This window comes from Balaenoptera musculus, chromosome 19 (genome assembly GCF_009873245.2).
Source record: "Balaenoptera musculus isolate JJ_BM4_2016_0621 chromosome 19, mBalMus1.pri.v3, whole genome shotgun sequence".
Classification (NCBI taxonomy): domain Eukaryota; kingdom Metazoa; phylum Chordata; class Mammalia; order Artiodactyla; family Balaenopteridae; genus Balaenoptera; species Balaenoptera musculus.
The window spans coordinates 9,940,354-9,966,480 of record NC_045803.1 but is presented as its reverse complement, the minus strand read 5'-3'; the positions used below and the strand labels follow the sequence as shown (position 1 = coordinate 9,966,480).

The window sequence follows — 26,127 nt, the reverse complement described above, 5'->3', positions numbered from 1 at the left end:
GAATGTAGTTGTAGGCAACAAAGACACCTAAATCTTTATGCCCATATTACAGATGAGGACAGTGGAGGCCCATAGTTACACAGCTGGCCAGGGCAGCACCAGGGGTTGAGCCAGGTCTGAGTCCAGGGTGATGGCTATTAGCTACTTTGCTACCAGGCTCTGCAGCCAGTTTGGGAGTAAAAAAGAGAACCAGCTCCTCCCTTCATGAAATTATACGGGAAGTAGGCTTTAAATAGATAAAGGCATGTGTTCATTTAGTGACCACAGGATGCTGAGAGAGAATCTAAGAAGCAGACCCACCCTAGCCCGGGGGAAGGAATACAGGATGTCCTCCCAGAGATGACATTTAGGGTGGTATCTGAAGGATGAAAAAGTAGGAATAAGATTTGAACACAGGACTTGATGGCTTTAAGAAAAAAAAAAAAAAAAGTCTGGAAAACCACCAGCCTCTAAAACTTCAAGGGGGTGTCACCTGCCCATGGAGGGATGAGACAGGTGTAGGTGTTGGAACTCCAGGCCTGTCTCAGACAGAGCCCCAAGTAATTATATTAAAAATAAGTTTATTGATATCTTGTCACCACTGGGGAGCACGGAGGGGGTTGAGCTCTGGAGGTCAGAGACTGCAACGGGAGGCAGAAGGCTCAACCTACACCAGTGAGAACTCCACCCGCCCCTAGGGTACAGACCGTGGTAGCCTCTTCATCCATATTCTGACTTGTCTTGAAACTCCCACCCCCTCCAAAGTCTGGGTAGGGGAAGTGGGTCAGTGGTCTTCAAGTCAAGGCCAGGAGTTTTGTTAGGGGAGGGGGGATGTGCAGGTTCCCTCCGCAACCCACGAAGGGCAATAATAAATAACATAAAATCCATGGCTTAGAAGTCAGGGTTAAGGAAAGCAGCCAGGCAGACAGCGCTGTACTGGAAAGGGCTGGGGGGCCTGGGGCAAGGAGGCCCCCCAGAATCAGGCACTAACTAGTACAGGGAGTGGGGTGCTCGTGCCCCGCAGCAGGGAGCCGGGGTGCAGCTGGGATGGGGAAAGTGCGTTGCCCTCCTCCACTGGGCTAAGCTGGGGGGAGACAAGCTTGAACCCCACAGCAGATGTCACGGAGATTTCCACCGCCCCCGCCTCTTCCGTGTAGGGAAACTTTTCCTCCTTTTGTGTGGCGGGGAGTCATGCGGAGGGAGTGGGGCGGGGGGCGGCCGGGGGGCCCCCTCCTCGCTCCTAGGGGCAATGATCACCCCCCTGGCTGCCACCACAGCCCCGTCCACGACAGCAGCCACCACGGACACAGGCTCTGGGGTGACCTCCACCTTGGGGGAGGGGGGGGACAAGACAGGCCTGGGCGGTGGAGGTGGGGGAGGGGGCGGGGGCAGTGGGTCAGCGGGGCTTCCGGGCAGAAGGGGCAGCAGGGCGCTGAGGGCCTCGCTCAGTTGGGCCAGTCCCTGGCGGAGGGTGCCCGCCAGCTCCCGGATGGCGTTGGCAGTCTCCTGCTGGGCCCGCAGGAAGTCCAGGGAGGGGTCTGGGGCCGAGGGTGGAGGCAGTGGAGGGGAGGGAGAGCTGGAGGGCGAGGGTGCCACTTGGACCTGCTGCGGTGGCTCGGGGGGTGGTGGCAGCGGAGGGGCTGGGGGGGGTGGAGACAAGGCCAGGCGGGGCAGCTGGATGGTCTGCAGGGCCGGAGGGGGCGGGGACTCACGCTCCTTGGGTGCCTGGCAGCCCCCTTCCTGAGGATTGCAGGAGGCTCTGGCCCAAGGCTCCGGGCTGCTAGAGCCCCCCTTGCTGTGGGCTGGTGTATCTGTGGAGAGAGAGATGTAGGTAAGATGTGGGGGACCCCTAACGCTGTCACGATTTCCCTTTCCCACCTCCCACGCAACCCGGACCCAGAGGCATCCTTTTCAAACCTAAGTCAGGTCATGCCTTGGAGCAGAAGCCCCGTGACCCGGGGCAGAGACAATATATTTAACAATAATCTGGTGGCCTTAATGGAACAGGGTCCTGGAGGTCCCCTGCCGAGCCAAGCAGCTCTTATCTCATTCAGTGTAAAAGCCAACATGCTAGAAGGCTCTGAACCATCCAGACCCGCCCCCCGCCCGCCCTCAGGCAGCACTGCTGGATCCTGGGGAGGCCCCAGGGGAGGAGGGCCTGGAAAAGAGGTGGGGTGGCTGGAGTAGGAGAGGGGGGGAAGTTCTGGAGGCGGGGAGCAGGGGGCTCTCTCCAATCAGGATGGCAGGATTTCAGTCTCAACTCTGGTCTGTGCCAGTTTAACCCCAAGCCTGCGGGGCTTCCTCTGCCTCCTCTCACCTGGGATCTCATTCGTGCTCACGGACTTGAAGAGTCTGCGTGCAGAGGCGCCCAGATTTCCGGGCCCAGCCTGAACCTCTCCCTCCGGCTGTGTACTCGGCATATCCCCTCCAATAATCCCGTCCTATAATGCCTCCAACCCCCGTGCCCGGAGCTGAGCTCCTGGTCCTCCCTCAGCCACCCCATCTCAGATGATGGCAGCTCCAGCCTTCTAGCTGCTCGGGACAAAAACGCACTCTTCTTCTCTCCCAAGACACCACGCGTGTACAGATACCGTTGGCTCTGCCTTCAAACTAACCCAACATCTGTCCTCCTCCACGGCCCCCACCCTGGTCCAACCACCACCATCTCCCAACCTGGACTATTCACTGGGCTCCCAGCCCACACCCCCGCCCCTTAGAGTCTGTTCTCCACCAGCAGCCTCAGGGGTCCAACTAAAATACACAACAGTTATGCTACAGGAAAGTAGCTACTCACAAAGGACCACATGTCATATGATCCATTTACATGAAATGTCCAAAATAGGCAAATCTTAGAGAGACAGAAAGTAGATTAGTGGTTGCCTAGGGCTGGGCAGAGATCGGGGAACAAGGCGGGGGGTTGATGGCCAAGAGGTACAGGGTTTCTTTTCGGAGTGATGAAAATGTTCTAAAATTGATTGTAGTGATGGTTGCGCAGCTCTATGCATATACTAAAAGCCACTGAATTGTACGCTTTAAATGGGTGGGTTGTAATGGTATGAGAATTCTACCTTAATAAAGGTGTTAAAAAAATACAAGTGAGATGTCTTTCTCTGCTCAGAAGCCTCCTGTGGCTATTATCTCACCCACAGTAAAAGCAAAGTTTTCAAGGTCCCCACGATGTGCCTCCATTGCCTCCCTAACCTCGTCTCCCACTCCTTCTCTCACTCTCTCTTTCGTTCACTTGACTCCAGCCAAACTGGCCTCCCTGCAGGTCCTCATACACTTTTTTTTTTTTTTTTTTTTAAATTTTGGCCACGCCGGGTGGGATGTGGGATCTTAGTTCCCCGATCAGGGATCAAACCCGAGCCCCCTGCGTTGGAAGCACAGAGTCTTAACCACTGGACCACCAGGGAAGTCCTGGGTCCTCATACACTTTAGGCCCGCTCTTGCCTCAGGGCCTTTGCACTTTCTGTTCCTTCAGCCTGGAAAGATCTTTCCCCAGACACCTGCTTGGCTCCCTCCCTCACCTCCTTGGGCTTCTGCTCAAACACGGCCTCCTTGGAGAGACCTTCCTTGACCCTCCGCCTGAAGCAGCTCTGTCCTTTTCTCTCTCCTAGCCCTACCTGATTTCTTTTATAGCACTTATCTCCACCTGGCATGGGATCACTCTGTGTCTGTGGTCTGTCTCCTCCTCCTTATGTCAGCTCCATCAGGCAGGGCTTTGTTTTGTTCACTGCTGTTTACCCAGCGCCTAGAACAATGTCCAGCACGAAATTTTGTCTTTAATGAGAAAAGAACTGTGGCTTCCTGGGAGTCAGTACTGATCGGGCACCAGGCCCCAGGTCCTGGCAACAACCCTCCCGCAGCTCCCCAGCACCCACGGGGGACAGTCCAGGCCTCTCTCTAGGGCTACAAGGTCTCCGCTTTTGCCCCTTTCTATTCTTCTTCCTTGCCTCAGTGCACCTTGTTCCCTCTACCAGAATCACTACCCCCCCACACCCCCAGGCTCGAAGGCTGGGGCTCCAGACTCTTTGGGCCAGCCGGCCTGGGCAAGTAGGAGAGGCTGGCAGAGAGACAATAACCAGAGCTAACGGTGGTTGGACACTTTCCTGGCTGACCCTGGGAGCAGTGGCTAAGTGGTCCTATGTTATTTCACCCAGTCCTCCGAGCCAGTCTTTGGGGTAGGTGCTATCAGTATTAGCCCATTTTACAGATGAGGTGACTTGAGGCCCAAAGAGGTGTCACAGAGCTGGTGAATGGGAGAAGAGGACTTTGAACCCAGGCAGGTTCTGCAGCCTATGCTTTTAACCATTCCTTGGGCTGGGGCTGTGGGCTTGACGGTGGCGAGTCTTCTTCATAAAGGGCATGAGAATTCCAGCCACTTGGAAATATATATGATTTTCTAGTCTACCGAGTAAAAAGAACAGAAAAGGGGCCCAGCCTTTATGCCCACAGGGCTCACAGGCGTCATGTAAGGACCACTGTGAGAGTTAAAATCATAGTTATTCGCAACCTTTGGGCCTCAGTTTCCCTACCTGTAAATGGATGTGTGTGAACATAGGACCAAGTAACCCTGTAATGGAATATCTCCCTGAGGGCCGTTACAGGCATTAACTGAATTACCATGGGCACAGGGCATAGGCCAGTACCTGGCACATAATAAAGTCTCAATGTGGTTGTTATTGTTCTTTCATTCAAATATTAGGTCACAAGGTAAATGGTTCTTATCTCTCCTTCCAGTGTCAACAAAGATGCCTCAGGCTGCCCCAGGCCCTGTTCCTGTCCTTCAATCAGAGCAGTTCCTCTTTTAAGAGTTTTACACAGTGGGTAATCTCTGTGTGAGATTCTAATCAAGGACACTTTAAGCACATACCTGCCTCAGGGCCTTTGCACCTGCTGTTTCCTCCAGCTGCAGTACTCTTCCCCAGATAGCTACTTGGCTCAGTCTCTCTATTCAGGTCCTCTGCTCAAATTTCCCCTCTCTACAGAGGCTCCCCTTTCCATCACTCACTATCCTCTTAACATGCTTTGTTTTACTTCTTTTAGTTCTTATTACCTCTTTGTATAATCTGCTTTGGGGGATTACTTGTTAGTGGTCTGTCTCCCGTAACTAGAACGTCAGCTCCATAAGGGAAGGAAAACTGTCTTTCTTCAGAGTATTCCCAGCACCTACCATGGTGTCTGCCTCAGCATACGCGCTCAATAAATATCTGTTGAATGAATGAATAAGGGGTTGTACAGCTTTTGAAGTAATAAGTTTGCCATCTCTGTGCTGGTTCAATGGGGCCACTTCACAGGTAGAAACACTGAGGTTTGATTCATATTGAGTACAAGGGTCCCGAGTGATTGTGTCTTTCTCTGGCTTAAGACACTTTCATGCCTCCCAAATGCCCTCAAGATAAAATCCGAAGTCCTGACCTTTATTTTAAACCACGTGTGATCCAATTCTGGCACACCCATTAACTCGTAGTCAATATTAATTGTTTATATATGTGTAAACTACTTACATATTTACATATATATGTATGTATATATATGGTATATATCAGGCCATCTAGCCAGTGGATAAGTGCATGGATGGTGAGTTGGACACAACCTATATTCAAGTTCCAACCCTTCTACTTACTTACTTGCTGTGTGACCTTGGGTGGGTGAATGAACCTCTCGGAAATTACATGATCCTGAGCTGCCTTGTTGGATCATGTGCCCCCTCTTTCTCTAAACCCTTGTATGGCTCCCCATAGTACTTAGGATAAAATTGAACTCCTTACCTCAGCCTAAAGGCCCTGCAAGGTTTGGCCTTTGCTGACCTCTCTGATCTCATCTCAAAACATGTCCTTTCTTTAATCTTTCCACTCTCCCTTCCTCTCCTCCTCTAACTGGGCAGCATCTCTCAGTTTCCTAAACTGGCCAAGCTTTCTTGTCTCCAAGCCACTGTACATGCTGTTCTCCAGGAACACTTTCACATCTCTTCTTCATCCTCACTCTTTGCATCTTGGCTCTGATGGCTCCTCCTCCAGGAAGCCCTCCTTGACTTCCCAGTCTGTATCAGATGTCCCCTAGGGACTCTCACAGCCCAGCCCTGCCTGCTTTGAGTCATCACTGTCTATGCATGGGTCTGTCTCCCCCAGTGGTCTGTGAGCCCCAGAAGGGCAGGTCTGAGGATGTCTCAGTCACATCTCTGTCCCCAACACTGTCCAGCTCAGGGCAGTTGCCTGGGGAATAGCTCTAGAAGAAATAATCATCCAGAGTCAAGGCTGAGTGGGAAGTTTTGTACTCCACTCTCCCCAGCTCCTCTACTCAGGGCATGACCTTGGGAAAATTTCCAAACCTCCCTGAGTCTTTGATTTATAAAATGGTGAAACAGTTCGTGCTTCACAGCACTGGTAATTATATCAATAGCTAGCAAGGAGGTAATGTACCAAGCAAATTATACATATTAACTCATTTAATCTTCCCAGCAACCCTTTGAGGTGGGGACTATTTTTTATCCCCATTTTACAGATGCAGAAACTGATGTGCAATAACTTATCCCAAATGACACAGTTGAGTGGCAAAGTTGTAACTGGAGCCCAGACTATCTGCCTTCAGAGCCACTCCCCCTACACTACAGGTTTTTTTTTTGTTTTTTTTTTTTTACACTACAGTTTAATGAAATCATGGGTGAGCTGATGATCCCATGTGTGGACTCTGGAGCCAAGCCTCCTAGGTCTGGGTTCCATTCCCGACTCTGACCATTACTACACTTTTCTGAGCCTCAGTCTCCACAGGTGTAAAATGGGGATTATAACAGTACCCCCCTTCCCACAGCTGTAGTGAGGATCTGATGAACCATATAAAGGGCTTGGAACGGCGCCAGGCACAAAGTAAAATTTCTTTTTGCTTTTGCTAAGGTGATGCTGAAGGAACTCACCTGCCCGTCGGTCCTCCCTGCGGTCCTCAGACAACACACAGCGTTGGGCGCAGGCGCTTGGAGCCGGTGGCTGTGAAGAGGCGGCCGCGGAGGGCTGCTCTGCCCCTGCACCAGCTCCTGGCCCCGCCACACCCGGCCCCAGGATGGCAAAAATGGTCTCCTCCTCGGCGGAGAAGGCGTCCTCGGCGGCAGGCCCGGTGCCCTGTGTGGAGTGCGGCACGCGCGCCAGCTTCTCCTTGGTGCGGCGCTTGAAGTCGTTCCAGCGCTTCTGCACCTCCTGGCCAGTGCGCTTCCAGCTGGTGATGCCGTTGATCTTGGCGGCGATGCCGTCCCACACACGCCGCCGCTCGGCCACGCTCACCCGACGGCTCTGAGCGCCGTAGAGCTGCGGGTAGTGGGCGCGCACCTCACGGATCAGGATCTGGTTCTCTTCGAACGAGAAGCGCGGCTTGCGCAGCCGGGTGGTCTCTTCCGCTTCGCCCGCCGCCGCCGAGGCCATGGCGCCCCCCGACGCCGCCGTCCGGCCGCCTGGCGCATGGGGGGCGCCGGCGCTGCGGGCACAGGGCGCACGGCGCTGGCAGGGGTTCAGCGGCCCCGCGCCGCCCGCCCCACCCCGGCCGCCCCGATACCGTCTCCTATGTCCCCGGGGATAGGGGTGGGGGCGGAGGGCGGACGGAGGCGACGGGCAGCGGGGGTCCGTCAGAGTGCCTAATAATAGATGACACCGGCTGAGCGCTCATCTTGTGCCCGGCGCGGCGCAAAGTGCCAGGCCATGGAGTTGATGTTAATTGGGTAAGGGTATGGAGGAGTGGAGGGAAATGAGGGAAAGCGGAAGAGGGGGTGTCTGCGGGCGTTAGAGGAGAATTGGGGGCATAGGAGGATGAGAAATGGAAGGAGAATGGGGGTATCTCAGGGGTCAAAGAAGCACGAGGGTGATGGGGATAAGGAGATGTTGAAGAGAAGATGCAGCAGGAAGGGGGGGATCTGGAGCAGAGGAGCGCTCTGGGGGTTCCGGGGCAATGGGACGTCTGTAAGACCAATAAGAGAAGTGGTCCTTAGAGGAGCAGTCCAGAAATAATGGTGAATTGGGGGCTCCTAGGACAGTGGAGAAACTGGGAGAATAAAATACTAGGCATTAGGGTCTGCGGGGATTGTGGGGGCTTTGGGGATTGCCACGAATCAAGGGGAGCCCTGAGGGTTATGAGGGTCCGGGATTAGGAGGGGCCAACGGGGGCTACGGGAGACTCCGGGAAGAGTGAGGGTCGCGGAGGGTGGGGACCGAGTTGGGCCGCGGGTCACTCACCGGCGCCGCCGCAGCCCCCGCCTGCCCGTCGGTCAAGACTCGGGCTTCTGCGGCCTCTTCCCTCCCCTTGCCGGCTTTCTCCCTCCCCTTCTGGGCCCCGCCCCCGGCCACCCCACGAGCCAAGGCGCAGGCGCACCTAGCGCCAGACGGTCCCCCAACGCCCGAACCTCTTGGGTTTCGCTCCTCCCGCCAGAGCGCAAGCGCAGAATTGCCCTCCACCGGCCTCCGTAAGCGGGCCGCAGTTGCGCAGGCGCAAGGTTAGCGCAGCGCTCTTTTCCCTAGCTCCCTGATGCCACAAGAGCGCACGCTCAAAACCCTCGCACGCATGCGCGCCTTTCTCTCCCCGCTAGCTTTGGTACTCGGACTCCGTCTCTGCGCAGGCGTAGCAATCCTTGGAGGATGAGGGAGAGCCCTTGGAGAGTGATGGGACCGAATGGCTTCCTAGCCTTTCGGACCGTCTTCCAGCCCACCCAGCTCTCTAACTATGCCTGTGTCTCTCTTAGAGGAAGGGGAGGGAGACGGTGCTGGAGGGAAGCGGTTTGTTTCCGTGACAACTGCGTGGGTGGGGTGGGGAGCGTAACAAAACTGGGTTTGCAGCCCCTTATACCCGCCCCTGCGCGGGGCTGCTCGGGGTCTGCTAACCACTACCCGTAGGGGTGGGGCACCCTGGGGATATTCTGCCCCAGGCGGGTGCAGAAACCATAGCAACTCATCTACCTTCCAACCCTACCTGGCGGGACCCGTGTCCACACACGTCACGGCTGGCACGCGGGGAGGGAGATCAGAGGGAGAGCTTCTTGGCTGGTAAGGGGTGATCCTAGCACAGGCATGACTTTAAGCAAATGCATGGAGGCAGGAATGAACCTTAGAACACGGGTTCTAGCTGGAAGGCAGGATGATGGAGTTAAGTCTACACTGAGAAATTTGTAGCTTAGCATCCTGCTGGAGTTCTCAAGGTCATTCCACAAACAGTGCTTCATTCATCATTCAAACAAATATTTATTGAGCGCCTACGCAATTCTAGGTGCAGTGAATATAGAAGACAAAAATCTGTACCCTCACGGAGCTCACTTTGTAGTTGGGAGAGTGAGACATTTTGCAAAATTAATAAGATATATAAGTGAAAAGGTGATAAGTACCGTGAAATAAATGGAAGTAGGCAAAAGGGTTGGGGAGTATGGGGTGTGAGTGTGTGTGTAATTTTATTTTTTTATTATTTTTAAAAGTATATTTATTCATTTTTGGCTGCGTTGGGTCTTCGTTGCTGCATGCGGGCTTTCTCTAGTTGTGGTGAGCGGGGACTACTCTTTGTTGAGGTGCACGGGCTTCTTATTGCAGTGGCTTCTCTTGTTGCGGAGCACGGGCTCTAGGTGCGCGGGCTCTAGGTACACGGGCTCAGTAGTTGTGGCACACGGGCTTAGTTGCTCCGCAGCATGTGGGATCTTCCCGGTACCAGGGCTCAAACCCATGTCCCCTGCGTTGGCAGGCGGATCCTTAACTGCTGCGCCACCAGGGAAGTCCCTGACTCCGGTGTTAACGGTAGCAGAAACTGACTTTAGGGAGCGAGAGTGGAATCGGGGGCCCAGTGAGGAGGTGACTACAGTGGCTCAGGTGAGAGGTCGTGGTGGTGGCTTCAGCTAGGGTGGTAGCTGCTGAGGTGAGGTGAAGTGGAATTGGGTAGAGGAAGTGAGAGAAAGAGGAGTTGAAGATGACTCCCGTGACTTTGGCTTGAGTAACAGAAGAATGGAGCTGCCAGAAGCAAAGACGGGCAAAGGGCTGTAAGAGTATCAGGAGTTCAAGTTTTCCCAAGTACAAAGATCAGGTAGGCAGCTGGATATTTGAGTCTGGGCTTCAGGGGAGAGGTTTCAGTCTTAAGATATGAATTTAGTAATTGTCAGTGAATAATGACACTTAAGACTGGGAGAGGTTGGCAGGGGAGCAAGTGTAGATAGAAAAGAAGTGGATTTCCCTGGTGGCGCAGTGGTTAAGAATCCGTCTGCCAATACAGAGGACACGGGTTCGAGCCCTGGTCTGGGAAGATCCCACATGCCACGGAGCAACTAAGCCCGTGCACCACAACTACTGAGCCTGCGTGCCGCAACTACTGAAGCCCGTGCACCTAGAGCCCGTGCTCCGCAACAAAGCCGCCACAATGAGAAGCGCGCACACCGCAACGAGGAGTAGCCCCCGCTCGCCACGACTAGAGAAAGCCTGCGTGCATCAACGAAGACCCAACGCAGCCAAACAAACAAACAAAAAAAAGAAACAACAACAAAAAAACAGAAGCGATATTGTAACAAATTCAATAAAGACTTTAAACATTGTCCACATTAAAAAAAAAAAGAAGTCCATGGCCTTGAGGCTAGACACTCCGATGTAGAGACGGAGGAGGAGCAGTCAGAGAGTGAAAGGAGAACCAGCGCTGTCTGCTGTGCTGGAGGCCCAGTGAGAAGTGCAAATCAAGGAGGAGGGAAGGGTTAATGATGCCAAACGCTGCCTAGAAGTCAAGTCCGATGAGGACTGAGAACTGACCACTGGGGCTAGTGATAATTCATCAGTAATCCTGGAAGGGGCAATTTTGGTGGTGTGGTGGGGGCAGTAGCTTGATTGGGTGGGTTCAGGAGAGGGTTTAGAGATTGCCAGTGTAGATGATCCTTTCTAGCACAGAAATGGGGTGGTATCTCCCCACGGGATCTCCAGAGGTTTATTTAAGGTGGGAGATGTCACAGTATGTTTGTGTGTCCAAAGGGATGATCCAGAAGGGGGGAGATTGATGCTGCAGAAGAGAGAGGGGAGAATTGCTGGAGTCATGTCCTTGAGTGGGCACGGTGGGTGGGACTCAAGGCACAAGTGGTCTAAGGGGCATGGGCTGTTCAGCCACAGTAAACGGGGAGGGCATGGAGGCAGGCAGGTGGTGATGTAGTCTCAGGAGCATGTGAATGTTGTCTCCTGGTTCCTTCTGTTGTCTCAGTAGAGTAGGAAGCAAGGTCAGGGTGAGAAGGAGGTGCTGAGGATAGGGGAGAGAGAGGAGAAAGCATGAAACAGTGAATGAATGGCCAGGGAATTGTAGACAAATAGAACTTGAGGTAATTGGATATAAAAGTGTGATGAGTCCCCCTGATTGTGTGTTTTTCTCTGTTCGTATTTTTCTGAGTGGGAGCAGGTGCAGAGTGGGTGGCAAGCTGACTTCCACCAGGGCTGGGTTTAGATGATCTCCCACCATGTGCTCCATGAAGGGTCAGGGTCCAGGAAGCAGAGGCAGCCCGTGCTGGGCCTTATGGGCAACGTTAAGGAGCTTGAATGAGTGAGGATGGGCAGGGTGTGATGTGTGCTTTAGAAAGAACCCCCGCTGTTGTGTGAAGGGTGGATGGGAGGGGGCAAGACTATGAGCCAGAGTCAAGGGAGAAGTCAGGGGCCGAGCAAGGACAGGGTGGGAGAGACTGGACCAGGGCAGGGACGGTGGGAAGGGTGAAAATGAATTGGAAGACGTTTGAGAGGCAGAATGTACAGAGTGCAGTGACTGTCAGGTTGGGGAGGGAAAGGGAGGTGACACCCAGTTCTCCAGCTCAGGTCCCAGTTGGGGAGATGGGGTCAGTTAGGACGGACATGGTGAGCGTAAGGTTCTCAGTGGGTGTTATGGGTTGAACTGTGTCCCCAACTCCCCCAGAATAAATAATATTGAAGCCCTAACCCCTACTACTTCAGAATGTGACCTTATTTGGAAATAGGGTCATTGCAGATGTAATTACTTAAGATGAGGTCATACTGGAGTAGGGTAGGTCCTTCAGCTGACATGACTGGTGTCCTTATAAGAAGAGGAGAGAGACACACAGAGGGAAAAGGACAGCTCTGTGAAGACAGAGGCAGAGATGGGAGTGATGCTGCCACAAGGCAAGGACCACCCGGGGCCACCAGAAGCTGGAAGAGGCAAGGATCCTCCCCTAGAGCCTTTGGAGAGAGTGTGGCACTGCCAACAGCTTGATTTCAGATTTCTAGCCTCCAGAATAGTGAGAGAATGCATTTCTGGTGTTTAAGCCACCCAGTTTATGGTCCTTTGTCATGGTGGCCCTTGGAAATGAATACACTGGGCATCCAGGGCTCCGTGAGAGTCTGGGCTGAGGGGGAAGTTGGGTCTAAATCTGGCCTGGAGCTCTGCAGGAGGCTGCAAGTAGGGAACCATCGGCAGAGGTGTGTGGAGCTCTGCAGGTGCCGGAGGAGATCAAGGTCAGGATACATTATTACTGCAGCTCCTTAAGTGTCCTCAGCTCTTGTCAGAGCTACGCTGCCACTTAATTATCTGCTAAGTAAATGAAAATTCACTAAAAAGTTAATTCATTAAAAAACAAAAACAAAACTTGATCACTAATCCTCTGTCTTCTCCTCGGAGCCCCAGATCAGGTGCCCGGCAGCCTCCTGGACGCTTTCACCTTGGACATCCCCAGGCACTTCATATCCTCTATCCCAGACTGACCTCAGCATCTTCCCCCTCACTTCTCCAGTGTAAAATGCACCCCGTCACCCGTCGTAATTCTCCCTCCTACCCCAGGCCTGAGTATACCACCCCTTGTTGCTTTCCATAACTGCTGCACACGCTTTACCAGAGTCCGTCCCTTTATTAAACTATTAAGCTCTTCTCCGTCATCACATGTGAGAGGCCGTCAGCTTCCTGCCCGATGAAGCCCCCACTTTCTCCAGGGTTCAACCTGCCGCATGTGCACACCACAGCTCCGGGCTTAGGGCGTCCCTTTTGGCTATTGTTTGGGGGCCTTGGGGATCTCTGTTAAGGGCAGAGCTGCGTTTTTGGAAAAGGACCTGTGAGCAGAGGTCCCTAATGGGAGTCTCTGTTTTTTTCTCTGTGACTATGTGAGAGTGGAGCCCGCTCACCCTTACAGATTGCAGAGTCTGAAAATGCACAATGAAGGTCAAATTCTCACCAAGGTCTGCAAGATTCTGAACTCTCTGCCTACGCCTTTCGCCTCTCTGAACAAGCCGGCCTCCTGCTTGTTCTGCAAACACATCAGATTCGATCCCACCTTAGGGCCTTTGAACTCACTGTCATCTCTGCCTGGAATGCCCTTCTCCTGGTTTCCTCAATTTATTTGGACTCTGCTCAAGTGTCACCTCCACAGAAAGACCTCCCCTGACCACACCCCCACATAAAACAGCCTCTCCTTCACTCTCCATCCCTTTACTCTGACTCCTTTTCCTTCACAGCACTTATCACCCACCTGACACATTATATATTTATCGCTTGATTGTCACTGCACCCCCATCCCCACTAGAATGTCAGCTCCACGAGGGCAGGAGTCTTGTCTGTTTTGCTCATCGCTGTACCTGCCAATACCCAGAACAGTGCCTGGCACAAAGTAGGAGCTCAGTAAATACGTGTGGAACAATGGAATAAAAGAAGCCCTGATTTTTTTTAAATTAATTAATTAATTTATTTATTTTTGGTTGTGTTGGGTCTTTGTTTCTGTGCGAGGGCTTTCTCTAGTTGTGGCGAGCGGGGGCCACTCCTCATCACGGTGCGCGGGCCTCTCACTATCGCGGCCTCTCTTGTTGCGGAGCACAGGCTCCAGACGCGCAGGCTCAGTAGTTGTGGCTCACGGGCCTAGTTGCTCCGCGGCATGTGGGATCTTCCCAGACCAGGGCTCGAACCCGTGTCCCCTGCATTGGCAGGCTGATTCTCAACCACTGCGCCACCAGGGAAGCCCCGAAGCCCTGATTTTATATGCAACATTTTGTGCATATGTGCGTTTCCCCAAGGTGGGGACCATACTTTTTGTCACCTCTCCAATGGAGTCTGGGAGCCTAAAGTTTAAGGACAACCATGAAGTCTGTCCTGGAAGACCTGGGCTCTAGCAGGCTGGGAGGGGACCCTGGACAGAGCCCTGGGAAGGACAGGGAAAGAGAATCTGGAGTCAAGGTGGAGGCTGGGACTTGGGGACCAGTCCATAGGTGACCTGTGTCAGAGGATGTAAGGGGGTCACGTTCGTGGGAGGGACCCAGGTCTCCTTCCTGCTCTGCCTCCTGCTTCCCACGTTTTGGGCCAAATTCGGATCCTCCCACCCTCCCTCCCCCAGCCTCGCAGGAAACAGACATAGTGATTTCAAAGACAACCAGAAACGCTTTTAATTTACTAGAGCTCAACACCCGGGCCCAGCCCTGAGCCAAAAACCGAACAACTTAAAATCTGACTGGGGCTTCTCTTTGCCCCTAAAATAAAATCTAGGCAGTTGCCATTCCCATCCGGGCATCCACACCCCTTTCCTGTGGGAGCTTCGTTGACTTAACTGTTGGAGAATGAAAAAATGGGAGGAAAAAAAAAAGGAACTTTACAAACTATGGTGATTTGGGGGCAGTTGGGAGATGGCGGAGAGACGCCCTCTCGCTGGGGAAAGGACCCATCGGTGATTTGCCGTGGTGGGCACCAGTGCCGTGAAACAGAATGAAAATGGGAAGAACAACCAGGGGGAGTTCAAGGGTATCGGCTTACCCGAAAGCTCTCCAGCCCCAGATAAGCCTGCGAAGACATGGTGCCCCTCAGGCGTGCCCCGTCCTTCCCCCAGCTCCTGATGGATAGGCTGCTGAGAGCAGGGGAGGACCCATCCGGCGCCGTCCATGATGAAACGGTGGGTCTGCCGGCGGCTGAAGGAGACGGAGAAGGCTGGTTTAAGTCAGAATCCCATCTTGAAGTTCTTGGGCTGGAAGGTCCAAGCCAGCCTGATTACAGCTCTCCAAATTCTGAGGGTTGGCCTGAGAGAGCACAGTGGGCTCCTGTAGGTCCAAGAGTCCAAGAATTCCACAAGGAATGGAACCCTGAGGGCTGAGAAGTCAAAGGGGCAGGGCTAGTGTCCCAGAAGAGTTAAAGATCCATGAACCGTGACCCAGAAGGAGCCACAGGGCTGTATGGTCCAAGGGGCAGGGGTCCTGCTGCACCAAGAATCCACAGACACCCCCAGGACAGAACCCCAAGGGCTGAGAGTTCCAAAGGGCAGGGCTGGTCTGGCTCCCCATAGCCTCCGTTGTTTCAGGATTCAGCAGGGATGGAGTTCTGGGGGTCAGACATTCCAGAGGGCTGGGTGAGTCCGGGGAAGTGGGGGAGTCCAGGGACTTGGGAGGATTGAACCAGGAGGGCTGGGGGGTGCAGGGGGTGGGCACCTGATGGTCCTCAGCGCTTGACCTTGCGGCCGGCCGAATTGCGCCCACTGCGGCGGTAGAGAGACTGCTGGCCTCCGTTTAGGGGGCAGTACTTGAGTGTGTGGGCCTGGTCCCCCGTGGCCCCGCACAGGGGACACACGTAGTGCCGCAGGATGGGACACACCACCACGCCCTCTGGTGTCTTCAGCTGGTGCGAGGAGTACACGTGGCGAGACTCCCCGTTGTGTTTGCAAAAGTTACACAGGGTGACCAGCTCCCCGCTGGCCCCCTGCCCTCCCTGCCCCTGATCCTGCTCCAGCTGGGGCCCAGGTCTCGGCTCCCCGGTCCCTTGGGCCTCCGGCCCTTGCCCCCGACTCTGGATCAGTGCCAACACCACCTGGCTCAGGTTGAAGTAGTCCTTCCACATGTCGAAGGGTGGCAGCTGCATGGCATCCAGGTGGAGGTGGAGGTGGTGGGCAGCTGGAGAGAGGTGGGCTGGGGGCCCGGGGACAGGAGTAGCAGGTGTTTTTCTGGAGCAGAGAGGAACTACACCCCCTTTTATACTCCCCAAAGACCCTTCTAAGCAAAGGTGGAGCTTAGCATTTAAAGGGCCCACTCCTTACCCTTCCTTGATCCCTTCTGACTTTAATTCCCCATGGAGATCTAGAAGGGGGTCATTTCCCTTGTTGCTGGTCCTTGCTGGGCCTCCAAGGTGCTCTGTGACCTCTGGAAAGACCCTTCTCCCTGGGCCTCAGTTTCCCTATCCATTCAATAAAGCTGCATGTCTGAAAATTCCCCCAACCCCCATCCTCCTTTACTCCAAGGCTGGGAGTCTGCTGCCTCCATGTACTCCAGAGCCATTCCTAATCATAACAACAGCCCCTTACTATGAGCCAGACGTTGTGCTGCACAGTTACCTTCATGATCTGATCGAATTTTCACAACAACTCCATGTGGGTAACACAGTTCTGATCTCATTTTATAGACAAGTCACTAAAGCTCAGAGAGGAAAACTCAATGGCCCAGAGTCATATAACACGCAAGTGGCAGAGCTGAGGCTCTAACCCAGGGCCATACGACTCCAAAGCAAATGCTTTCCTACCTCTTTTGGATTAAAACCTCATTTTTCATCACATCTGGAACTAGGAGCCACTTATTCACCAAATATCTACTGAGTGCACACTATGGTGTTCAATGTTTTATAAAAATGATCTCTTTGAACCCCATAATCACTCAAGGAGGTGGGCACCATCATTTTCATCTTATAAAGAAGGATATTATGCTCAGAGAGGTTAAGGAAAGTACTCAAGGTCACACAGCAGGGAAATGGCAGAATTGGGATTTGCACCCGGGTCTGGCCCCAGAGACACTGGGGATTGATCTTAGAAGCAGCAGAGGGCCTGGGCATGGCAAAGAATCCCTTGGAATGCCCACCCTTCCCCCTTGGCCTGGTACATTGTCCCAGATCCTTCCTGACCTTCCAGACCCAGTAAAAGCCCTGCCTCCTGCCCATGCCACCTCCAGGATTTCTTCCTCCACCTGTGGTCCCCAGCTGGTCCCATGACCACTCAACATAATCATTGAGGCCCCTTGCACTGGGCTCTGGAAACTCAGCAGTGACCACAGCTATCTTGTACCTGTTTCATGAACAACCGGCCGGCAAATGAGAAAACAATAGATCATAAAGACCCGATTACGCAGGCTGGTCTGGGAGAGGTGGCCTGGAAGCTGAGACCACACAGGACAATCTTCCAGGAAAAGGAACGCAAGCTATGGAAGCCTGAAGTCTGGGAACAGCTAGGAGGCAGGGGTAGCCAGAACGGAGTGAGGGTCCCAAGATGAGGCCAGCCCAGTGTGCAGGGGGTGTGTGCCATCAGACTGTGACCTCCCTCAGGAGATGTTTTGGAAATGAGGGGGGTGTTTTGGGTTTGCCACAGTGATTGGAGGTGTGATGACGTGTGATGAGATGTAACAGACAGGGACCAGGGATGCCAGATGTCTCAACCATCCATATGACCATGATCTGTCCCGGACACACTTAACTTTCCAATGTCCCGCTGGACACCGTGTGGGTAGAAAAACCCGCTTATGATGGTCTGAGTCTAGAGCTCAGCTATGTTTTACGTATAAACACTAAGTGCTTTTGCAATATTTTAAGATACGCTGACCTTTCCTGAAATGCAAAGACTGTGTCCATCACAGCCTGCCTATTCTTGATTTTGTTGGGAACTTGATCCGGAGTTGCTCACTCTTTCTAGAAGGCACATCACCCCAGGCAATGCTGATTGTGGTGATTGTCTAAACAACACAGTTTATTCCTATCTCATTCATGGTGAGTCTACACGGAGATGCTAGTATCTGCCTGATGAGATGCTTTTTAGAGCAGCCATGCCTGACTGAGCATTTCTACACCAAAATAGATGATTAGTTGATTATAAGTTCTTGCCTTTTTATTTTTCCTTTGTAGTTCAGTTAGGACATGATATTAATTTCAGAAAATAAAATTTGTGTGTTGGTGGGCTCTATTACCTCTGAGTTTAACTTCAGAATACTAAAGGGGCATCTTAAAGTGTTAGATAAAGTGGGTGTCAGGTCGCACCCGGTTAAGAACCCGTGATACAGGCCAAGATCAGCCCATTGGTCTTTGCCTTCAGAGCAATAGGAAGCCACTGAAGGGTATAACCAGGGGAGGGACAGATGAGAAATGTGTTTTAGGATGCTCCTCTGGTTGCTGTTGATTGAATAGAGGCAGTGAGGCTGTGCCCATCAGCTCACATTGTTTCCATCTAGTCAGGGAGCAAAGTCTGAACAAAGTCTGTTGAGGGCTCCCTTTTGGCGGACACTGTGTCTTGCCTTCAGAAAGAGCTTAATACATGCTTGTAGAGTGAATGTATTCTCTCTGTGGATGGGCTCAAGGTTGGGAGATGACAAAGGGAGGAATTTGTGAATGTCAGAGGAAAGGTCTTCTTGCGATGTGACCTGCTAGCTTTCTGTAATTTCCTTTTGAAGTAATGATTTGGATAATGACTTGTTTGATGTCTGTCCTCACTGGTAATCTGTGAGCCCAAGGAGGTCAGGGCCAGGGCTGTCTCGGTCACTGATGTGTCCCCAGCACCACCCAGCACAGGGCCAGGCGAGCAGAACAGGAGATGTTAGCAGGAAGAGCGTCCACAGACTATTAATACATCATTCACATGGGTGATTCCTGTGTCGTCAGTGCTTACAATGTCCTTCACTGCTCAGCTCTAACGTCTCCTCCTCCAGGAAGCCCTCCCGACCCTCAGGCTGGGTCAGCCTTCTCTCAGCGACCCCATCCCAGCCCTGCCCACTCTGGGTCATCACTGACTGGGGGTGGGTCTGTTTCTCCCTCTGGACTGTAAGGGCAGGGCTAAGGCTGTTCCCACGTTTATGTGCCTCCTGTCATTTAACCCTCATTGCTTTTATTTATTTATTTATTTATGGCCGCACTGCACGGCTTGCGGGAATCTTAGTTCCCCAAAAAAGGATCGAACCCTGGTCCCTGCAGTAAAAGTGCAGAGTCCTAACCATTGGACCACCAGGGAATTCCCCTCATTGCTTTCTCGAGTTAAGTACCAGTATTATTCCTGATTTGCAAAGGCAGCAACTGATGTTCAGAGAGGTTAGGTGACTTGTCTACGGTCACACAGCTGGCAGGCAGCAGAACTGGGATTCCAAACTGGGTCTACCTGAGTTCAGTCTTTGCCTTTAACCATTGCCCTACACTGTTCAATAAACACTCATCAAGAGAATGAACTAATAAATGAATGCATACACAGCATCTTCCGGATCACCTGGTCCAGCTCACCTCACTTTATTTTACAGATGTGGAAATGAGGCCTCAAGATGGGAAGGATCCAAGTTTCAGTCTCTTAAAGTCATGGTTCCTTGCCAAGGTCCCCGGATTCACAGGCACACTGAGTACCTTCTGGAAACCTATTAATGAAAACACACCAGTGGTCATAGGGTAGGCTGTGAGGTTTTCAGCTTGTTCATCTCCCTGAAGAGGCAAATCAGACCTTTGTGTTATTATGTTGGGATCATCGGGTCGGGCAGTGGGGTGACTTGAGCACAGCTCCCCCCCCACAGTTTAGGGGGTGGGCAGCATCGTGGGTAAACGTTCAGTGATAAGCTCCGAGTTCAAGCCAGGCTCTACCACCCGCTCACCGAGTGGCTGTGGGCTTATTATTTAACCTCTCCTAACCCCAGTTTTTTCATCTGTCAAGAGGGGATGACACCGGTGCGTGCCCCAGGGCACGGACTGCAATTGTGTTTGCAAATAGCACATTTTGGCTGTGGGGTATGATTATTCAACGTTAGTCATGAAAATTGAGACACAATTAAGGCAATAATCTTAAGGGCACTTATTTACTGAGCATCTCCTTTGGGCAGGCACCATGCTCAGGGGCTGTCCTTGCTTCCTCCCCAGACCCTGTGAAGTAGGGTTTAGCAATAGCCCCATTTTACAGATGAGCAACGGGAGGCTCAGAAAGGCCAAGGGTCTTGTCCGAGGTTGTACAGACAGTGAGTGGTAGGCTGGAGCTCGAACCCAGGGCTCGGAAAGCAAGGGAGCCAGGGACTTCCTAGGCGTAGGGACAGAATGAGGTGGGAAGCCAGGAAGGATGGGGGGGATTGGAGTGACAGTTTTCACAGGGAGGACCTGTCGGTCACTGATGGACATACTCCAAGGCAGAAGAGACCGGGCTCTCTCCCATGTGGAAGAACGAGGCTCCCGGAGGGAGGAACCAGGATGGGTGTGGGAGGCCTCTGCACTAAGTGCTTTCCATGCATGCGTCCCCTGTGTACAGCAGGGCGGGACCCGGGGACCCAGTCAGTGCTGGTCGCTGCAGCTGTGGCATCTGCTGGAAGTGTGAGAATCCCCTTAACAATCGCACCTATTGTTTGGAGACTCTCAGATTCTCTCGCTTGTGAGTTTTTTTTTTTTTTTTTTTTGGCTGCACCTCGGGGCATGCAGGATCTTAGCTCCCCAACCAGGGATCGAACCCGTGCCCCCTGCAGTGGAAGCACGGAGTCCTAACCACTGGACTGCCAGGGAATTCCCAGTATTTTTTCTTTATTATTTATTTTTTCCCCAATTGTTTTCTTCTAGGACTCTGTTACTGGGGCCATGACTACCCTCCACCCACCCCCACGCTCACCCCCCACCCTGTGGTGTTTTATTGGATCAGTAACTGAAGGGCATTCCTTCTCAGACAAGCCTTCTTCCGCAGGGTTGCTGCTGTGTACTGAGGGAAAAATCAAAGATGATATTGATGAGAAATTCATCAACCTGGTGTTTACTTGATCATAACCTCCACCCACACGGCAAGGCCACGCCACTCCCTGCTGCCCAGACTCCACAGCTGCCCTGTTTACTTGTGAATTTCCTCTCAGCCTGGCGTCTTCCAGAAACAACTCATGGGGGTTCCAGAGAGGGGTGGGGAGGAGCTAGGGGGAGTCAGGAGGAGAGAAACCCTGACAAAGAGGGGGAGAGACACATAGAGAGACGGCAGAGACTCCCAAAGGGACCGAGGGACACACTGGTGTAGAGCCCAAGACAGGGGAGATGAAGACCAGGGGAAAGTGAGACACCCGGAGACCAAGGAGGTCATGGTCATCGTCCTCATGGTCTCTATTTATTGGGTGCTGGCCTGTGAGATCTCATGAAACCCTTGCAACAACCCTGTCAAGTAGTGTTATAATATCCCCATTTTACAGAGCAGGAAACTGAGGCCCAGGGAGGTGACATCTCTCATCGATGTTATCCCGTTAGCCTAGACTCAAATCCAGGTCTGCAGAGAGAGAAGAGGGGCACACTCACACTCCCAGGGATGGAAAGGGACAGGTTCCAGCAGAGAGAGATGGAAGCAAGGGGCAGAAAACGAAAATAACGTGGTTGGGTTTGTGGCTGCTGTGGCCAGAGGGCCTGGGTCAAATCTTGGCACTGCCACTTACAGAGGTGTGGCTTTTAGCAAGTGATGTCACCTCTCTGGACTTCTGTTTCCTGCATTTCACAAAAAGGGAGATAATTGAAGACCCCCTGCTCTGGGGCTGTTTTGAAGATGGCCACTGAGAACACAGGTGAAGGCATTAGAACAGGTACACAGTGAGCTTTAGCCATTATTTTTAGTTTTACTCCCTCGCTAAAGATTCATTGATGAGTACTAGGCAGGGGGTAGGAGACTATGCAGGCCCCAGGAAAGGAATATTTGCTCATTCATTCAGCAAATATTTACGCAATACCTAACATGTGTCTGGCCCTGTTCTAGGTGCCAAAGATACAGCAATGAACAAAAAATACAAAAATCCCTGCCTTTACAGAGCTGAAATTTTATATAGATAACAAATAAGAGAGAAAAGTGAAATATCATATCTCAGGTTAGGCTGTGTGCTATAGAGAAAAAATAAAGGGGGTAGGGAGATAAAAGTGATCAGGGGGGACTTCCCTGGCAGTCCAGTGGTTAAGACTCTGCGCTTCCACTGCAGGGGGTGCAGATTGCATCCTTGGCTGGGGAACTAAGATATTGCATGCTGCGTGGTGCAGCCAAAAATTAAAAAAAAAAAAAAAGTGGTCAGGGAAACCCTCTTGGAGAAGGTGACATTTGAGAAGAGTCTTAAAGGTGGTAAGAGAGGGAGCCCTTGTAGATATACGGGGGAAGAGTGTCCCAGACTGAAGGAACAGCCAGTGCAAAGACCCTGAGGTCAGAGCGTGACTGCTGTGTTCAATGAACATCGTGGCTTGGGTAGATTGAGAGGGAGAGTGGGAGTAGGTGAGAGATAATGGAGGTGAGAGGTAATACAGGACCCCGTGGGCTACTGCAAGGACTTGGGCTTGTGCTCTGAGTGAGGTGGGAGCCATGGGAGGGTTCTGAGCACAGGAGTGACATGATTTGATTCAAGATCTAACAGTGGCTTCTGAGGAGGCTTGGGCTCTAGGATTATGTGTGCGTTTTTTTTTTTTTTTTTTTTAATTTATCATTTATTTATTATTTATTTTTGGCTGTGTTGAGTCTTCGTTTCTGTGCGAGGGCTTTCTCTAGTTGTGGCAAGTGGGGGCCACTCTTCATCGCGATGCGCGGGCCTCTCACTATCGCGGCCTCTCTTGTTGCGGAGCACAGGCTCCAGACGCGCAGGCTCAGTAATTGTGGCTCACGGGCCTAGTTGCTCCGCGGCATGTGGGATCTTCCCAGACCAGGGCTCGAACCCGTGTTCCCTGCATTGGCAGGCAGATTCTCAACCACTCGCGCCACCAGGGAAGCCCTATGTGTGCGTTTGAATAAAACTCTGTGCAGTGGTTCTACTATTAAGCCCATTTTGCAGCGGAAAAAACTGAGGCTCAGAGATGGAAGATCAATGTGTCCAGGATGGCAGAGTCCAAGAAGAGCCCAAGTCTGTCTGTCTGACTCTATCATCGCTGCTCTGGAACAGTCCCACATATCCCCTCCTGGAGGATGCACACATACACACACACACCACACACACACACACCACACACACACACCCCACCACCACACACACACACCCCCCACCACCACACACACACACACACACACACACACACACACACCCCTGTGATTCTGATGTACCAAGGGCTGGGCTTTCTCAGTAGTCAGCGATGTGTCCCCAAGTATAAGGCCTGGTAACTCCCACTCAACCATTCGAGAGCACAGAGTAGGCAAATGTTTGTTGAATGAATGCATGAATACTAACATGAGGACTTTGGACTTTGTGCTAATAAGGCCACTGGGAGCCAAGGAAGGTTCGTACGCCATGGTTATATCTGAGCTCTTTTTGTTTTGGCCGCACTGCAGGATCTTAGTTCCCCGACGAGGGATCGAAGGCGCGCCCTCTGCAGTGGAAGCAAGGAGTCAACCACTGGACCGCTAGGGAAGTCCCGTGAGCTTTAGAAAACACTCTAGGCTTCCTCTCCATTCTGGGCCATTGCATATACTACTCTCTCTGCTTGAAACATTTCTACCTGATAACACCTACTGCTCCTTCAAATCTCAGCTCCAACATTCCCTCTCCCAAGAAGCCCTCCCAGACCCCCTGCTGGGTCAGATGACCCCTCTGGGCTCCTGCAGCCCCTAGTACTTCCCCCATCCCAGCTCTGCCCACTCTGAGTCGTGTCTGTCTGGGGACAGGTCTGCCTTCTCCACGGGACTGGAAGCCCCATGAGGGCAGGGCCAGGAGTGTCTTGATCACAGCTGTGTCCCCAGCACTGTCCTATACAGGGGCTGGGCACAAAGGGAGATTTTGGGGGATAAATGAATGAGACCAAAACTAGAGCAGAATTGGGGAGGGCCGGGCGTGGGGGCCTGCCCCAGCCAAGGGCTCTGTCTCTTATACAACAGTGTCTTACTCTGAGGAGTAGATGCCCAGTTTTTCTCCAGCCTTGTCTTGAACCACTTTCTCATTCACTGCAACCACCCAGAACTTCCAGACAGAGCAAAATTAAATAGACCAGGATGGAAATGGGGGAAACTGGAGGAGAGGAGGTATATGGGAACTCTAGTGGTGATTGCAACACAGCTTTTCAGCATTCTAGATTTTTGGTAAAGCTTTATATTAAAATATACATATATTTTTGTTAAGTCAGACTATTATTTCAGTTCTTTTTTTAAAAGACTTACTTCCAAGAATAGAGTGTGGAAAGAGGAAAAATAGTAACTTTATTTTTTATTATTTTTAAAATATTTATTTTATTTATTTATTTGGTTGCACTGGGTCTTAGTTGCGGCAGGCAGGCTCCTTAGTTGTGGCATGCGAACTCTTATTTGCAGCATGCATGTGGGATCTAGTTCCCTGACCAGGGATCGAACCTGGGCCCCCTGTATTGGGAGCGTGGAGTCTTAACCACTGTGCCACTAGGGAAGTCCCCCAAAATAGTAACTTTAGAGTGGAGTGACTTGGCAGACATCACCTTAATCAGGTGATCAAGGTTAACATGTCCCATGATGTTATATTGATATTGCATACCCATGATATGGTAGATGAGAATGGCACCTTGCCTCTGTGGTATTTCCCCCATCCCAAACCATAACTTCAGTCTAATCATGAGAAAACATCAGACAAACCTACATTGGGGGGCATTCTACAAAATACCTGACCAGTAATGTTCAAAAGTTCAAGGTCATGAAAAATAAGGAAAGACCAAGAAACTGTCACAGGTAGAGGAGTCAAAGGAGAGATGAAGACAAAATAGGATGTTGTGTCCTGGATTGAACTGTGCGACAGAAAAAGGACATTAGTGGCAAAACTGGTGAAATCTGAATAAAGTTTATAATTTCATTAGTAGTATTGTGCCAGTGTTAATCTCTGAGTTTTGATACACCTAACACAGTTATATAACATGTTAAAATTAGGGGAAGCTGGGTGAGCATACATAGGAATTCTCTGCACTATCTTTTCAACTTTTCTGCATACCTACAATTATTTCAAAATCCAGAGTTTTAAATTTTAATTTATTTTTGAGACTTTTTTAAATATACAATTTTATTATTTATTTATTTATTTATTTATTTATTTATTTGGCTGTGTTGGGTCTTCGTTTCTGTGCAAGGGCTTTCTCCAGTTGCGGCAAGCGGGGGCCCCTCTTCATCGCGGTGCGCGGGCCTCTCACTATCGTGGCCTCTCTTGTTGCGGAGCACAGGCTCCAGACGCGCAGGCTCAGTAGTTATGGCTCACGGGCCTAGCTGCTCTGCGGCATGTGGGATCTTCCCAGACCAGGGCACGAACCCGTGTTCCCTGCATTGGCAGGCAGACTCTCAACCACTGCGCCACCAGGGAAGCCCCAGAGTTTTTAAAAAAAGAAAATCTCAATCCTTTATTTATTGAGATGCATCCAGTGAGCCTTCTCGTAAAATTTCCAGCCTGACAGTCTTTGTCTTTTACTTAAAGTATTTATCCACTTATGTTTAATGTGATTACTAATATTATTGGTGTTAAATCTACCGTTAATTTAATTTATTTATTTCTATACCTTGTATTTGTCCTATGCAGGGCACATTCAGGGGCATGTGTAATCTGGCTTACCCTCACTCAGAGGGGGAAGCTTAGTGTGGGGAAGGTCTTCCTTTCCACTTTCTACCTTGCCCAGGTCCTGGGCCTTGACCCTGGAGGCCATAACATGAAACCCAACCGTGTATTCCCAGCAAACACTCTTAGGGTAAAAACACCTTCTGCATATTCTTATTGCCTCTCTATTTTATTTTATTGAAGTATAGTTGATTTACAATGTTGTGTTAGTTTCTGGTATACAGCAAAGTGATTCAGTTATATGTGTGTGTGTGTGTGTGTGTGTATGTGTGTATATATATATTTTTTCATATTCTTTTCCATTATGGTTTATTATAGATATTGAATATAGTTCCCTGTGCTATACAGTAGGACCTTGTTGTTAGCCATGCAATAGTTTGCATCTGCTAACCCCAAACTCCCAAACCTTCCCTCCCCTGCCCTCCCCTCCCCCTTGGCAACCACAAGTCTGTTTTCTATGTCTGTGAGTCTGTTTCTGTTTCGTAGATAAGTTCATTTGTGTCATATTTTAGATTCCACATATAAGTGGTATTATTTGATATTTGTCTTTCTCTGTCTGACTTACTTCACTTAGTATGATAATCTGTAGGTCCATCCACGTTGCTGCAAATGGCATTATTTCATTCTTTTTTATGGCTGAGTACTATTCCATCATATATATGTTCCACATCTTCTTTATCCATTCATCTGTTGATGGACATTTAGGTTGTTTCCATGTCTTGGCTATTGTGAATAG

At 51.3% G+C, this 26,127-nt stretch overlaps 2 protein-coding genes across 3 annotated transcripts; both read right to left on the bottom strand.

Moving 5' to 3' along the window:
• Positions 1-540: 540 nt before the first annotated feature.
• On the bottom strand, positions 541-8,238 carry LOC118885568 (Myb related transcription factor, partner of profilin). Of its 2 annotated transcripts, none has more exons than XM_036834309.1 (3): positions 8,196-8,238; positions 6,893-7,600; positions 541-1,790 (listed from the first exon to the last, which is right to left on the bottom strand). In XM_036834309.1, exons 2-3 carry the CDS (start codon positions 7,389-7,391, stop codon positions 1,099-1,101), a joined length of 1,191 nt encoding a protein of 396 aa, XP_036690204.1. In that variant the 5' UTR covers positions 7,392-7,600; positions 8,196-8,238; the 3' UTR covers positions 541-1,098. The 2 variants fall into 2 exon arrangements, with proteins under 2 accessions (XP_036690204.1, XP_036690203.1); XM_036834308.1 differs by having other exon boundaries at positions 6,893-7,920; positions 8,196-8,229.
• Positions 8,239-15,312: 7,074 nt separating this feature from the next.
• On the bottom strand, positions 15,313-16,095 carry NANOS2 (nanos C2HC-type zinc finger 2). Its single transcript, XM_036834988.1, has one exon. The coding sequence runs from the start codon at positions 15,781-15,783 to the stop codon at positions 15,367-15,369; it is 417 nt and encodes a 138-aa protein (XP_036690883.1). The 5' UTR covers positions 15,784-16,095; the 3' UTR covers positions 15,313-15,366.
• Between the last annotated feature and the right edge of the window lie 10,032 nt (positions 16,096-26,127).

Coding starts and splice junctions, on each gene's coding strand:
- LOC118885568 (XM_036834309.1), bottom strand. CDS start 7,391: ATGGCCTCGGCGGCGGCGGGCGAAGCGGAAGAGACCACCCGGCTGCGC. Junction 1,791..6,892: donor CAGGGAGGACCGACGGGCAG/GTGAGTTCCTTC, acceptor CTCTCTCCACAG/ATACACCAGCCCACAGCAAG.
- NANOS2 (XM_036834988.1), bottom strand. CDS start 15,783: ATGCAGCTGCCACCCTTCGACATGTGGAAGGACTACTTCAACCTGAGC.